The following is a 15318-nucleotide window of genomic DNA, read 5'->3' as shown; positions in this document are numbered from 1 at the left end:
ATGTTTAATTCTGATTGATTTTTTTTTCTGTATTGGTGATCAAGTTGATTAAATGGTAAAGGAAAAGAAAAATAATAATTCTATGCGTATATACATGCATTCATACTTCACATTTGGCAATTTCGTACACAGTACACGATTTTGATGGCTTTAAAAAAGATTGACTATTGCACCTTTAATTACATAAAAAGTCGTCTTTGTCAGCAAATCGCTGTACACAGTTTGCTGTAATACTGGGTACCACCAATAGGAGGCGATAGTAGATGATACGATGAACGTCTCAGCCAATCAGCTGCGTTGCAATGAAAATCGTCATTTGGACCAATCAGCAGCTGCGTTGTTCGTGAGTACAAAGTTTCCAAGATGGTGCTCGAAAGCACTATGGTCTGGTAAGAAATAAAAGAATTTGCTAATTTTTCTCTTTAGGGTTTATATAAGCTGCTGAGATGCTCTTGGGTTTGTTGTTTAGAGACGCGGGTGTGATTCCGGTTTGGGAGTAATGAGTCGGGAAATGTGATCCAGGCGAACAATTGCAGTGAACTCGGCATTCTCCTGAGTCATTATCTCTCCCACCGACCGGGCAGCTAGCTAACATGTTAGCCGTCTGGATTAAACAGGATCTTTATCACCAAAACCTACTTTCTGTACAGTTATTAGAATGAACAAAATGTGTTTATTAACGACAACAACAAAGTGTGATATAAATGCAGAAGTGCACCTGACAGTAGTGACATGATTAAACTAGCTCCATAGCTAAGCTAAGCAATCCTACAGTTCTTTATTCCCTTATACCAATTATACAGGTCATTATTCCTTCTACTACTACTACTACTACTACTTATTATTATTATTATTATTATTATTATTATTATTATTATTATTCTCGTGCTTATTATTAACCAATTTCCTGTAGCTTGTAACGGAGCAATTATTATTGATCCTGTATCAAGCTAGCCATTGTTTCCTGTTTGTATTTAAAGAGGATTCTGACTGACCTGGGGGTATAATTAAATTCAAGCTTCGGTGTGTTAACCTAAAAACATCCTAATCCTTAAAAAATTAGTTAGCTAGGCTACTTAGCTGATTTAAAGGTGCAATAGTCAAGATATTATATATATCATTTATTCATTATTAAATTTTTTTCCCTTACTTGTACAAATAATCTGTAAGCGATGTAAAACATGATAAAATGCAAAGGTTTATTGTCTGGCCTGAGCACAAGGACCTTTTTGGTCTAAATATTGACTGACTTCTGGGCTGGAATACTTGTTTTGTTTGGATGTGCCTCCTGTCAATTATTTCACAGGCCACTGTGGATCAAGGGGGAGGAGCTTCGTGAATTGGGGTGGGGTGGGGTGGAGGTCATGGATTCAAACAAATAAGCAAAAAAAAAACAACCCAATTTGATTAGTGGTTTACACCAAGTCTGATTGGTCAGAGGATTTTCTAACATTTCTGTGGTGTTATTCCACATAGACCACAGCAATTTGCCAACAATTACAATGTTTAATTTATGAACAAATGACGCACCATACATTTTAGCGGTTTATTTTTGTGGAATGTCAGCGAGACAAGTTAGTTCATATTATCACTTACAGTCCCCTCCAAAAGTATTAGAATGGTAAGACCAGTTCTTTTATTTATGCTGTACACTGAAGATGTTATGGTTTGAGATCAAAAGATGAATGAGACAAGATCTGAATTTCAGATTTCATTTCCTGATATTTAAATCTAGATGTGTTAAACAACTTGAAAATGGCACCTTTTGATTCAGACCACCTCATTTTTAGGTGAGCAGAAGTATAGGTTCAGGAAGTCTTGAAGTAAATTAAAGTAGATAACACTTAATATTTGGTTGTATATGTCTTGCTTGCAACAACTGCATCAAGCCTGTGACTCGTTGAGATCACCAAACTGTTTCAGGCTTGCTTTGTTTTTTGGTTTTCCAGGCTTGTACTGCAGCTTCTTTCAGTTGTTGTTTGTTTCAGGGGTTTCTCCCTTCAGACTCCTCTTCAGGAAGTGAAATGCTGCCCAGTTGAGTAAAGGTCTGGTGATTGACTTGGGCAGTCTAAAACCTTCAAATTTTTACCCTGATAAAGTCCTTTGTTGTGTAGGCAGTATGTTTTGAATCGTTGCTTGCAACATGATGAAGTTCCTACCAATTAGATTGAGTTAATTTTTCTGTAAATTGGAAGCAGTAGTGTTCCTGTAAACTTCATACTGTTGATACCATCACAAGTTACATCATCAATAAAGATTAGTGAGCCTGTTCCAGAAGCAGCCATGCAAGCCCAAGCCATGACACTACCTACACCATGTATCACAGAAGAGCTTCTATGTTTTGGATCATGAGCAGATCCTTTCTTTCTCCACACTTTGGCCTTTCCGTCAGTTTGGTAGAGGTTAATCTTGGTTAAAGAACTTTTGTGGCTCATTTCTGTATTTCTTTGTGAATTCCAATTCTGATTCTTACCGCTGATGAGTGTTTTTGCATCTTGTATTATGGCCTCTACATTTCTGCTCTCAAAGTCTTCTTCAAACACTGGATTGTGATACCTTCAACCCTGTGGAGGTTGTTGGTGATGATCAGTGACTATTGTTTTTATTGGATGTCACAATGTTTGTCGTCATTTGCTGTTGTTTTCCTTGGCCGATCTGTCCCATGTCTGGCTGTTGGTACACCAGTGGTTTCTTTCATTTTCAGGGCATTCCAAATAGTTGTATTGGCTATGCCTAATGCTTGTGCAATCACTCTGATTGAATTTCCTTCTTTTCTAAGCTTCAAAATGGCCTGCTTTTCTCCCATGGAAAGCTCTCTTCATATTGGCTTATCCTTGTCAACAACAAACGTCATCTTCACTGCCGAAACCTAGGGCTCAAACCTTGATCTCAAACTCAGATGTAAATATGAGGAAATGAAAGCCGAATGGACGCTGGTACTGTTAATTAGAGCTCATAAATCCACCCCAGCTCACAGTTATAAAGTTGTTTCTTTAAAAGCAGTTTATGGCAACTTTCTAGATGTTGTCAAAAGAAATGAGATCATTCCTCTCACTTGGATCAGGTGTCTATTCAGCAAAAACAGAATATTTGTTTCCTTGTTCCTCAGCAACATAGCCTACTGTCCTTTTGTATTTGTATCATTTTCATGGGTTGCAATTTTTGATGTCATGGAATGCAGCACAGATGTAGATCCCATATGGGGATGGGGCACGTGGGCTTTTGGGAAAGACTGGAATTACAGTTGTAGCATAGTAACCACCTAGCATTAAACTGGGATAGCTATCCCAGTTTTAAAGTTTAAACTTCTTAAAGTTTAAATCTTTGAACGTGCTATAACCTTTTATTTTTTTAATTTTTAAATAGAATTTTAAGTTTTTAATATTTAACTATTAAAACCTTTTAGCCTTTTAACCTTTACATGCTTAACTGTTCAACGTTTCTGGTTCAGCTGTTTCTGACTTGCAGTCCAGCGCTTAAAAAATGCAGCCTGTACAATTTCACTGCTGAAAATGGTGAGGATTCTGAGCCATGTTTTGGCCATGAGTCCTCCTCCAGCATTATCCAGGATTTCTACCTTTTTATCTATGACATATATAAAGAATAAAGGACATGCTTGTCTCTTAGAATCTCTGCTGAAGCCTGATCTCAGCCTCTGATGCATTTAGTTTGTTTAATCGGTTTTAATATATATATATATATATATATATATATATATATATATATATATATATATATATATATATACACGTGTCTAAGTATTGCACTCAATCTCTATACTCCTTCACATTATTATTTTTTTTTCTGCTTTCCAGTGTAGACAACAGTGAGTACATGAGGAATGGTGACTTCCTGCCCACTCGACTACAGGCACAGCAGGACGCTGTCAATATCGTTTGTCACTCAAAGACACGCAGCAATCCGGAAAACAATGTTGGGCTCATCACTATGGCCAAGTGAGTGTGTAAAGTTGGAATTAATTGTTATCTTAATATGCATCAGCTGCCAGTTTATCACCTACTATGGAGATTTCATTCCAGGAGAAAAGCCAATCATGATGGTGATAAAAGCTTTTCATGCTGCTGCATGTTCCTGGAAAATGACACTTTCAGGTGCTTCTCCGGTTACAGCCATGCCCCTAGTATGGCTTAGAGGTTTGATTGGACATTGATTGCATTTCAGTGTGGTGCTACTGCATTGCACTGATGAAAATGAATGAATTACACAACATTAGTATTTAATTCTTACAAAGCAGTCCTCATGACACAGGTGCTCACACTGGACGACTGTTAAAAATGAACTGATACCACTAGGTCTACCTCAGTCTGAGAATGTCGCTCAGTTTTATACTCTTGAACATGAAATGAAAAGAAGAGGCCACTATTGCTACTGTCTGATCAGTGCTACTGTCTGATTAGTGCTGCCTCCATTACCTGGGTCTTTCTGTGATGGTTTACCTCTCATTGAGTTTGCTATTGGATTTAAACGTAGGAAACAAGGCAGTCAACACACTATGTTGATGGTACTGTCAGCTAAAATAAAATGTTTGTTAACTAGGTTTTTTTTAAATATGTACACTATATGGCCAAAGGTATGTGGACACCTGACCATCACACCCAAATGTGGTTCTTCCCTAAATTGCTGCCACAAAGTCAGAAGCACACAAATGTATAGAATGTCTTTGTATGCTGTAGGATTGCAATTTCCCTTTCCTGGAACAAAGAGGCCCAAACCTGTTCCAGCATGACCTCACTAATGCTCTTGTAGCTGAATGAACATTGATGCCCACAGACATGCTCCAAAATCTAGTGGAAAGCCTTCCACTAAGAGTGGAAGAGTGGGAGTTATTATAACAGCAAAGGAATCTGGAATAGGATGTTGAACAAGCGCATACAGGTGTGATCAGGTGTCCACATACTTTTGGCCATATAGTATATGTTGGATCGTGACGACGCTCAGAGTACACGACTAAAAATTCCAAATAAACTTTCTGACATGACAGAAATTTAATGTGACCTCTGACAGCTCAGTGAAACACATTTTCATGAACAACATTTACTCCTATACGCTGTGCAAGAAGAGATTTAGACAGATGTAACCCCAGCTGAATTAAGAGGTATCCAAACCCCTAATAATATCCAACGGTTTCCTGTGATGGACGATGTAGGGGATGTGTAACATCCTGAGCACGGATTATTTGTCAGGTGTGCAAATAAAACTCTGATGAGTGTAGCTACAAGTATGTAATATTGTGGCAGCTTTAAGTTGTGCTCTAGTGGTTGATTGTGTGTGTTTTTGTGTTTGCAGTAACTGTGAAGTCCTGACTACTCTAACACCAGACACCGGGCGCATCCTCTCCAAACTGCATGCCGTTCAGCCCCGCGGCAAGATCAGCTTTTGTACTGGCATCAGGGTAGCCCATGTGAGTCCATTTCTGTAGCTCTACACACTAATTTCTACACGTTTGTGTGTGTGTAGGCGCACGGTGGCTTAGTGGTTAGCACGTTCGCCTCACACCTCCAGGGTTGGGGGTTCAATTCCCACCGTGGCCCTGTCCAAAGACATGCATGGTAGGCGGATTGACGTTTCCAAAGTGTCCGTAGTGTAAGTATCACTGCGCCATCTTCAGTTGTCTTGACTCAGTCTTGCCACTGGATCATTATGGTCACCGAGAAGTGAGAGTGAGGCCGATGCTGCGCAAGTCTTCCTCACTTTAATCCAATTCACGCAGAAGTCGAGTTCCATTTTGTGTTCTCAATAATGGAGGCGGAAATGGAAACTTCGGTCTTCGTTGACAGATGAACTCGTGTGTGTGTGTGTTTTTAGGGCTATGACTGTGGCCACCGTACACACGCCACGTTAATGTTTCTGCTTGAGTGGGCACTATGACAAGTATACCGTTTTGTATACAAGTGTAATAATAATGTATGTTAATACATTTATGTTAATACACAAATCATCTGGGATGAATCTGGGAACATTTTGGATTCGAGTTGAACCAATAAATTTAGATGAAGCCATATGTCGGCTTCGTGGGGGGAAAAATAAGTGTTAAACGGGCAAATACTAGCCTACAAATCTCAAGATCCATCTCCAGGCATGTCATCTAGCCGTGTTTTTTATTTTATTTAATATTCCGATTTTTAACGTATTATTGACGTTACTGTCCTGCTGGTATTTCTTTCAAAGTTTTATAGGCTTGTGGTATACTACGCTTGTAAATGAAATAAAGTATTCCTCAGAGAAACATAAGTGTTTCACTTCTTCTCTCCTCTGTGAGTCAATCACAATACCATATCCCACAGCGCCCTTGGGCTGTTTCTCATTCCAACAATACGACACAACAAGGCTGTTTCACTGACGGACGTGCTAAAATAAAGCCTCGTTGAATTTTTTTTATATTTATGCAGTTAAAAAAACTGCCACCGGCACAGCCCTACATATGTGTGCTGTTCACATGTGCTCACACATTATTGTTTTATTCATGTTTACGTCTTTTTAGTTGGCACTGAAGCACAGACAGGGGAAGAACCACAAGATGAGGATCATCGCTTTTGTGGGCAGCCCAGTAGAGGACAATGAGAAAGATGTAAGATGCTGTGTGTCTCATGAGTATTCAGACCTTTGATTTGATGTGTTGGTGAAACTGTTGGTAAGTGGCATTGTCTTCTTTAAGTTGTAACGATTTCTTTTTCACAGCTGGTGAAACTGGCAAAGCGTCTGAAGAAAGAGAAGGTCAATGTGGATGTGATTAATTTTGGAGAGGAGGTGACTGACTCTGGTCCTTTTGATTTAATTATAAGAACTAGTTATGTACAATGTAAAAGCACATCTTTCTATAAAATAGAAGTTTGCTGTGGTAATTGCTAAATCAGTGCATGCTACATGCTTCTCTAGTAACTCTGTCTGCTCAAAACCATCCGCTCGCCCATGTGAGCAGAAATGAGTGAGGGAATTAGTTTTGGACCTTTTGGTTTGTCTGGGTGTGGATATGCTGGACATCGTCTTTTATCCTGTAGGAGGTGAACACTGAGAAGTTGACTGCGTTTGTAAACACTCTGAATGGAAAGGAAGGAACGGGCTCTCACCTGGTCACAGTCCCTCCCGGTCCCAGCTTGGCAGATGCTCTGCTCTCCTCTCCTATCCTGGCCGGTGAGGGTGGAACCATGATGGGTCTGGGAGCCAGCGACTTTGAGTTTGGGGTGGATCCCAGCGCTGACCCCGAGCTCGCCTTGGTAAGATGGCGTTAAAGTGCAAACAGCTTTCAGATTTGGAGCCTGTTTTTGTCCACCGTCGTCCACATAATGGGTCGAAAGTAAAGATAGCAGATGCTTCTGATTTCTTCAATTGTGCTTTATTGTTTCCTTTCCTGCTCCCCTTCCTCACGTCTTAGCCCCCTTTGATGAGGACTTAATGAAAGTATACATGTACAGAGGAATCGACATCATTTTACTTAAGCAATATCGCACTGATTCGCACATTCCTGTTAACGGTGCTTCGGGTGAAATTGGTGTCCCTTCTTCCTTTTTACTTCATCTGACAAGCGTTCATATTTTAATCTTAAGTTATTTTATTATTATTATTCCTCAAAAGTATCATTTGCCATGTCTGCTGATGATGTCACTAACTCTACTATAGTAAATGGTGAATGGGCTGCATTTATATAGCACCTTTTAACCTTAGTGGTTCTACAAAATGCTTTGCACTGTTTCTCATGCACCCATTCAGACACACACACTCTCACACCCTAATGGCAGAAGAGCTGCCATGCAAGGCGATAGCCTACCATCGGGAGCAACTTGTGGTTCAGTGTCTTGTCCAAAGACACTTCAAGGACATTTGGCTGGCTATGGCTCAGGTGGTAGAGCGGGTTGTCCACTAATCATCGGGTTGGCAGTTTGATTCCTGGCCCACATGACTCCACATGTCCTTTGGCAAGACACTGAACCCCAAGTTGCTCCCAAAGGTGCCTTGCATGAGCTGCCACTGGTGTGTGTGTGTGTATGTGTGTGAGAATGGGTGCACTCTTGGAATGCCGCTCAACCAATCAAATTAGTGGACCGGGACTAAATGTTGTATAAAAAGGATTATACCACGGCACGGTTGCATTCTTGAATCTGATTGGTCAGGCAGTGTTGGTCGGTCATGTGTTATTCCTTATATATTGCACGATGGGGTGTGCTGTTACAGGAAAATAATCAGTGACGAGTTGGTGTGATGTGGTTCTTTTCTTATTACAGCACATCCCAAACTGTTTTATTCCTTTTGTACTGCAATTAATCAATACTAACTATGCAACATCATTTTATTTAATCTGTTCATAGATACATTCTGGAACATCCGTGAAACAAGTTTATCTCTTGCGTTATAACAGCTGTAAACTCAGAGCAAGTGGAAAGCATAGAGTGTTCCATGCTGAAGACTTTCTCGTGTCTCAAAACTTGAAACCTCTGACTGTTACAGGATGCTGATACTGGAGACTTCTTCCAAAAATGCTACGTCTCCTCACAATAACCTTCACTATATCTATGATTACACAGATTTTCAAAAATAATAATATTAAAAATCTGTGTATATGGGGCATCTGCCAAACAACTTCCTGTGTAAGCTGTTAGTGTAGAAACAATGATAAGATAAGACTTTATTAGTCCCAGGTGGAAAATTCCAGATGAGAAATAATAGACAAGACAAAAGAAAATATAGAAGCAGAAGGGTGATGTAACATAAATTAAAATAATATGATTAATGTATTAGATATAATAATGTATTAGAAGGAGGGCATAACTGTAAATAAGAGATCTGAATTACAGCTGGCACTACTGTTAAAAAAAAAAAAAAAAAAAAAAAAAAAAAAAAACTCCTTCTGACCAATCAGATTTGAGAGTTCAGCAGCATTGTGGTATTTCATAGAAGTGGAGACTTGGGATCTCCTGTGTATTTTTCTAATCTTTTGCCTCATCTTATTTGAGAACATTAAAAAAAAATTTTGAAAACCAATGGATTAAAGCCATGGCCTTGGCAAAAGATTAATAAGTATTGATAAAAGCTGTTTGGAAAAATGTCCATTCTGGTCCAAAATGCTTGTTAGTGTTGTGCCTCCTGTCAATCATTTTATAGACATTCTACAGGTCACCTGTGATTCTGTGGCGGAACTTCGTGAGCATGGTGGAGTGAGCTCAGGGAGTAAAAAAGAAAAATCATTCAAATGTTGAATCTCTCTAACTGTTAGAGAACTAATTTTGGAAGAAGAAAAAAAAGACTAATCGTACCTAATGCACCTTTTAAAGCCTGATGAACCTTTTAAAGAACAATGAAAAATGCTCAGTTTAGAGTATTTAAAAAAAAAATGCAGCCTGTGTTGAAAGCTTTATGTGGTGGAGGTATGTTTTTGTGTTGTCCATCTGTCCACGTGTCTGAGATTCTCGTGAACGTGATATCTCGAGAAGGAGTGGTTGAACGTTGGTAGGATTTATATGGAGTTATCATTCTTAACAACAGATAAACTGATTAGATTTAGGAATCGGTGCAAACCGGATGAAGGTCAAATGTCTGAAATAGTTTTTCTTCAATAGCTTCCTTCATGTTTGAAGTATATTTTAAGGGCAGTTCTGGCATTAGTAACAAATTAGTAACAAGAAAAACTAGATTTCTTTGATGTAGAGACACCACAGGAATACAGTCAGAATATGGTCGTATTCAGAATAGCAGTTTGCAGAATCAGTATAAACAGAATGAGTGCATTAGTGTAGTTTTTAAACTACAGAGGGATTAAACATCTCGTGTATGTTTTCTCTCTCGCTGTCAGGCTCTGCGTGTGTCCATGGAGGAACAGAGGCAGCGGCAGGAGGAAGAGGCTCGGAGAGCGGCTGCCCAGTCAGCTGCTGAAGCAGGAATTACCACTCCTACTGCTGATGGTAAGGATACATCAAGAAACTGAAGTTATACCTCTGACCACAAGTTAAGCTTGGGCGGTGTTTGTGTAGTGGCAGTTTGTGTCACTGAAATATTTGACATCTTGTTGCCTGTGTTCTTACTGAGTCTTAATTTAATACCATCAGCGCTGTAGTATTTAGTAAATTCATATCATGTTTTCATGGTCTGACATTTAACACAATATTGTACAAAAAAGCGCTACATGTTTCCATATCTTACTGGGAAACATCTTATTTAAAATGAACCTTGGTAAATGTTGGTGGAAATCTTGTACAGTGAGGAGAATAAATGCTTCGCATCTGTTCTGTTAGTCTTTACACAGTCAGGTATCTGTGTTCTCAGAATCGGAGGAAGCTCTCCTGAAGATGTCAGTGTCTCAGCCTGAGACTGGTGTGACATCACTGCCAGACTTCAGCAGCATGACTGAGGAGGAGCAGATTGCCTATGCCATGCAGATGTCCCTGGCTGGAGGAGGTTCGTTGGCTTAATTTATGGACATAACCTGATGTTTCCACCAAGTGAGCTAGTAAAATCCATGTTTATTTGAATTAGCCACACTTAAATTAGCAAGACAGGTCACTCCTGGCTCATGGTGTTTTCCTAACAAAGTACAGCTGTGACATCTTCCCACTATTTCAAGTGTGGCATTAATAATAGAGGCTCACTTCCAGGAATGTGATGTATAAGCAGCCATGAGAATGGATCGTAGAAACAGCAATATGTCGGATAAAGACTGAACAAAAAGGACAACTGTATTCTTTCCTATATAATTGTGCATTAAACTCTACAAAGAAATAATATTGAACAAAGAAAACCAACTGAGTATGCATAAATCTCTATATAAGTGGTCATCAACTCTGTTCCTGGATGTACCTTCTTGAAGACTTTAGCTCTAACCATAATCGTGCCCACCTGACCATCTATAATCATTGTTCTTGATAAAGAACTAAAGCAAGTGTGTTAGAATTTGGTTGGAGATGAAACCTGCAGGAAGGTAGATCTCCAGGGTTGGTAACTACTGCTCTAGATGCTACTGTTTGCATAAGAAAATCAAATTTTGATTCAGAAGCAACATGGCCAATGTGAGACACGTGTCCATGTTAAATATAAAGATGCACTTGTGCTCCACTTTAATATGAACACCTGTACATAATTATGACACAATTATCCAATCAGCCAAACATGTACCAGTAGCACAGTGCATAAACTCCTGCAGATACAGGTCAAGAGCTTCAGTTAATGTTCACATCAGTCATCAGAATGAGGACAAAATGTGAATGTGGTGGTTGGTGCCAGACAAGCTGGTTTTAAGTATTTCAGAAGCTGCTATCATGCACAACAGTTTACATAAAATGGTGCAAAAAACATCCAGTGAGCAGCAGATGAGGAGAATAGCCAGACTGATTTTGGCAGACAGGGAGTCTACAGTAACTCGAATAATCACTCTTTATAACCGTGGTGAGCACAAAAGCATCTCAGAAAGCACAAAACCTTGAGGCAGATGGCCTCAAGACCACCACATCGGGTTCCACTCCTGTCAGCCAATAAGAAGAATCTGAGGCTACAGCTGGCACAGGTTAACCGAAACCAATCAGTTGAAGATTGGAAAAACATTGCCTGGTCTTTTTTCTCTTTTCTAATGTTTGATGTTAAACTCTTGACCTGTACCTGTACCATTGTGCTGCTGCCATATAATTGGTTGATTGGATAATTGTGCGAATGAGCAGGTGTGCAGGTGTTCTTATTAAAGTGACTGGTGAGTGTACGTGCAATTAAGACCACATGAGGCAACGGTGAAGTAGCAATACATTATAACTCTCAGTTCACACTTTACTGCAACAAGTAGTTTGAAATGTAATTTACACATTACTGTACCGGATATGTCTATAGCACATAAGGGAAATGGCTAATAATAAAGTGGTAATTGAAGTAATGCTATATTCTGTATTGATCTCTTGGTCTCTTGGTGGAATGAGTGCCCCTCATCACCTTCATATGTGACTTGATGCAGTTTGTAAATGGTAGAGATGGTCCTTTGACCAAGAAATTCTGTAGGCTGCTTTGTTTAAAAAAATTAATGAATAATTATCCTAATGTTAAAGGTTGTCGGGCTACACAATACATAATACAGTATAATAGATGCACTAGTTTGGCAGCCATTTGCTAAACAGTGCTGTGAAGGAACCTTGTTTTGGCCTGGTGGAACCATGTGGCTTGTCTAGGGAAGTTTTGTCCGATACGCGTATGTTGGTTTAAAAAAAAATTTGCTCAGTACGTTAAGCTCATTTTATGGACTGCCCCCTCTGCAGGGAACCAAGCATCTCAGCATAATTCTGCCATCTACCTCTAATACAGGGTGCTTAATTTGATTGCTTTACAGAATTTGGTGAGTCAATGGACACAGGAGCTCCAATGGACACCGCTGAATCAGCAAAGGTAAAGCCACCCAAAGACTACTGTATACAAGATTGTTGCGTGTGTATTCTGCGGTCTTTTAAAAAGCTACGAGTGTGTGTGGTGCAGTACCAGTTAGGGCTGTACAATTAATCGAACTTTCAATTTCGATTATGGCCTCCGATGATTATGAAAACAAAATAATCAAGATAAATTGATTATTGTGTCGCATTCCGTTTCACAATATTCTCATTTTTCTTAACAGCGGTGTGCTTTCACCTATCCCTAAAAGGCCAAACTCGCTCCCTGCCAGGCTGTGGCATTTTTAGTTCAGCTCGAGCTAAGGTGACGGAAAGAGAGCCTTTGGTCGACAAGATAAAACCATTTCAGCCGTTTGGAAACCATTTGGTTTCAAGGAGTCTGGTGTGGCACAAAAAGAAATAACGTTTGGTTTCATTGGAAAGCTCATTTCCTCTGGCATCATGACAGCTGGTCTAAATGCGGTCATTTCTTTTCTAGAGCACACACAGAAACTACAGACTGCAGAAACTACAGAGGGATGAGATGGAAAATACCAAAAAAAATTATATTTAAATGACTGTATCAGGCCTTCTACATTTACATTTATTCATTTAGCAGACACTTTTATCCAAAGCGATATATCAGGCAGAAAACAATACAAGTAGTGCTACCATACAAGATCCGTTAATTGAGTTCCAGAAGAAGCAAAGTGCGCAGAGTAGAGGTGTAAGTGCCAGAGTAGGTTTTTTTTTTTTTTTAAATGGGGTGGTTAGGTTTTCACGGAAGCAGTGGGTCTTTAGCTGTTTTTTGAAGATGGTGAGAGATTGTGCAGTCCGGATTGAGGTTGGATTGAGGTTCATGCCACCACTGAGGAACAGTTAGTTTGAATGTTCTTGAAAGGGACCTTGAGCCACGCTGAGTAGGTACTACTAAGCTACTTGATTGATTGCAGATTGTGTGAGGGAACATAAGCCTTCAGGAGAGAGTTGAGGTAGGAGGGTGCTGTTCCAGACAAGGTCTTGTAGGTGAGCATCAAGGCCTTGAATTTGATGTGGGCGGCTACAGGAAGCCAGTGGAGGGAGATGAAGAGGGGTGTGACATGGGTTCTCTTGGGCTGGTTGAAGACTAAAACATTCTAACCTTCATGCATTTTGTGTAGGAGCTCCTTATTTTAACATTGCTGGAACATATGCCAAAATACCTTCTTTTTCAAAATAAAAAGACAAATTTGCATATGTTTTGAACTCAGCCCCACTGAACACCTTTGGCATCAGTGCTTGACAGCACCTATGCCATTGTGGCTGAATGAGCACAAATCCCCACAGCCATGCCCCACAATCTAGTGGAAAGCCTTCCTGGAAGAGTGGAGGTTATTATGAGAGCAAAGTAATCTGGAATGGGATGTTGAACAAGCACATCTGGTTGTGATTGTCCACGTACGTTTGGCCATATAGTGTATTTAGTTTAGATTTTTTTTTTTTTAAATCAGTAATAAAGATGAAATTAAGATTGGTTTAACTTTGACGATGAGGTCGTTTGCCTTCACAGTGGCTTTGGAGGCAGAAAATCAAGAAGAACCACTTGTTATTCGACTGTATCAACTACTGTTAAAGTGGGACCAGTGAATGTTTTTTTTGTTGGAATATTGGCAATGAAATGTTTGTCATGTCTCATCAAATCTCTGTATATTTGCTTATGATGACTCACTCAGTCCTACGTGTTTGTTTTTCTTGCTTGACATCAATCTGCAAATTGGAATTAATAACTAAAAAAAAAAAGGTAAAATTTGCACGGGTGGTGAATCTCTGTCTGTTGTCATTATTCATAAAATATTTTCTCATTACCAACAGGAGGAGGATGACTACGATGTAATGCAGGATCCAGAATTCCTCCAAAGTGTACTAGAGAATCTGCCTGGTGTGGACCCCAACAACGAGGCCATCCGTAACGCCATGGGCTCCTTAGCTTCTCAGAGTGGACCCAAGCCAGATGGCAAAAAGGATGAGGAGAAGAAGAAATGATTGCTGTAGAAAATATCATAACCAGATAGACAAGTCCTTTGACAAAAAAATAAAATAAAATGGGGGGGAAAAAAATCCTCACTACAAAAACAGGCAGTGAAATACATATATGTATATATACATATATATATTACAAGATTCTGTAGTCACATATGTATGAATGATTGATTATGGGTAATGTGACATTTTGAAGCATTGGATGCGTACTAATTTGCTAAGATTTTCATTGGCAAAGCCAGTACCTCAATTTCACACAGCTTGCATATTATGTTTTTCTCTCTTGTGGTTGCTTGCTCTCCATGTTCTTTTCAGTTTCCATTAAAACAAGTTTGTTTAAGAATACTGCATATGTTCCCCATTGTTTATTTTTGCTTTACCCCCTAATTGTGTTTTAAAATGAATTAATTGTCCAGTTTTTCTTATGCATTTACCAACTCATCGGGCAAAATACATTTCCAGTGGTGCCATGATCTTAGAATGGGTGCACACTGTTAAGGCCTGCCGGTTTTTCTTTCCTGTTGATTTAACAGAGCCACACAGTGCTTACTTTAAGTAGTTTTATTAAACGTTTTTAAAAGGTTCACTGCAAAAGACTCTACTTTAAAGGATTTTCAACAAAATGCTCATGAAATGTATTTACCATAAATGAACCAATTAGCTTCCATTCATGTATCTTTAAACAAACAGACATGGTCACTTTTTACTGATACAGTATTCAACCATATAATGCATAAAAAAAACTACCAAATACAAGATAGCATTTTTTTCTAATAATATTTCCAGTGCAGGTCTACATATCCCTGTAGAGAATAACAGTTCTGGCAAACAGGATGACAAGATGTACACCAGTTTGTAAACAATCTGATCACTTTATGACAGATACCCATAAATGAAACAACAAAGGTTAACACATGAGAAGGCACAAATTCGGGCTGTTGAAGTTGTGACC

General features: G+C 39.2%; 1 protein-coding gene across 1 annotated transcript; it reads left to right on the top strand.

Moving 5' to 3' along the window:
- Positions 1–304: 304 nt before the first annotated feature.
- psmd4a (proteasome 26S subunit ubiquitin receptor, non-ATPase 4a) lies at positions 305–14711 on the top strand. Its single transcript, XM_053637333.1, has 10 exons — positions 305–389; positions 3816–3956; positions 5308–5422; positions 6503–6589; positions 6700–6768; positions 7020–7235; positions 9806–9914; positions 10276–10407; positions 12314–12369; positions 14199–14711. The coding sequence occupies exons 1-10, from the start codon at positions 364–366 to the stop codon at positions 14367–14369; spliced, it is 1122 nt and encodes a 373-aa protein (XP_053493308.1). The 5' UTR covers positions 305–363; the 3' UTR covers positions 14370–14711.
- Positions 14712–15318: the final 607 nt, after the last annotated feature.

The sequence above is a fragment of the Ictalurus furcatus genome, chromosome 12 (genome assembly GCF_023375685.1).
Source record: "Ictalurus furcatus strain D&B chromosome 12, Billie_1.0, whole genome shotgun sequence".
Classification (NCBI taxonomy): Eukaryota; Metazoa; Chordata; class Actinopteri; order Siluriformes; family Ictaluridae; genus Ictalurus; species Ictalurus furcatus.
This window is presented reverse-complemented; position numbering and strand designations above follow the sequence as displayed.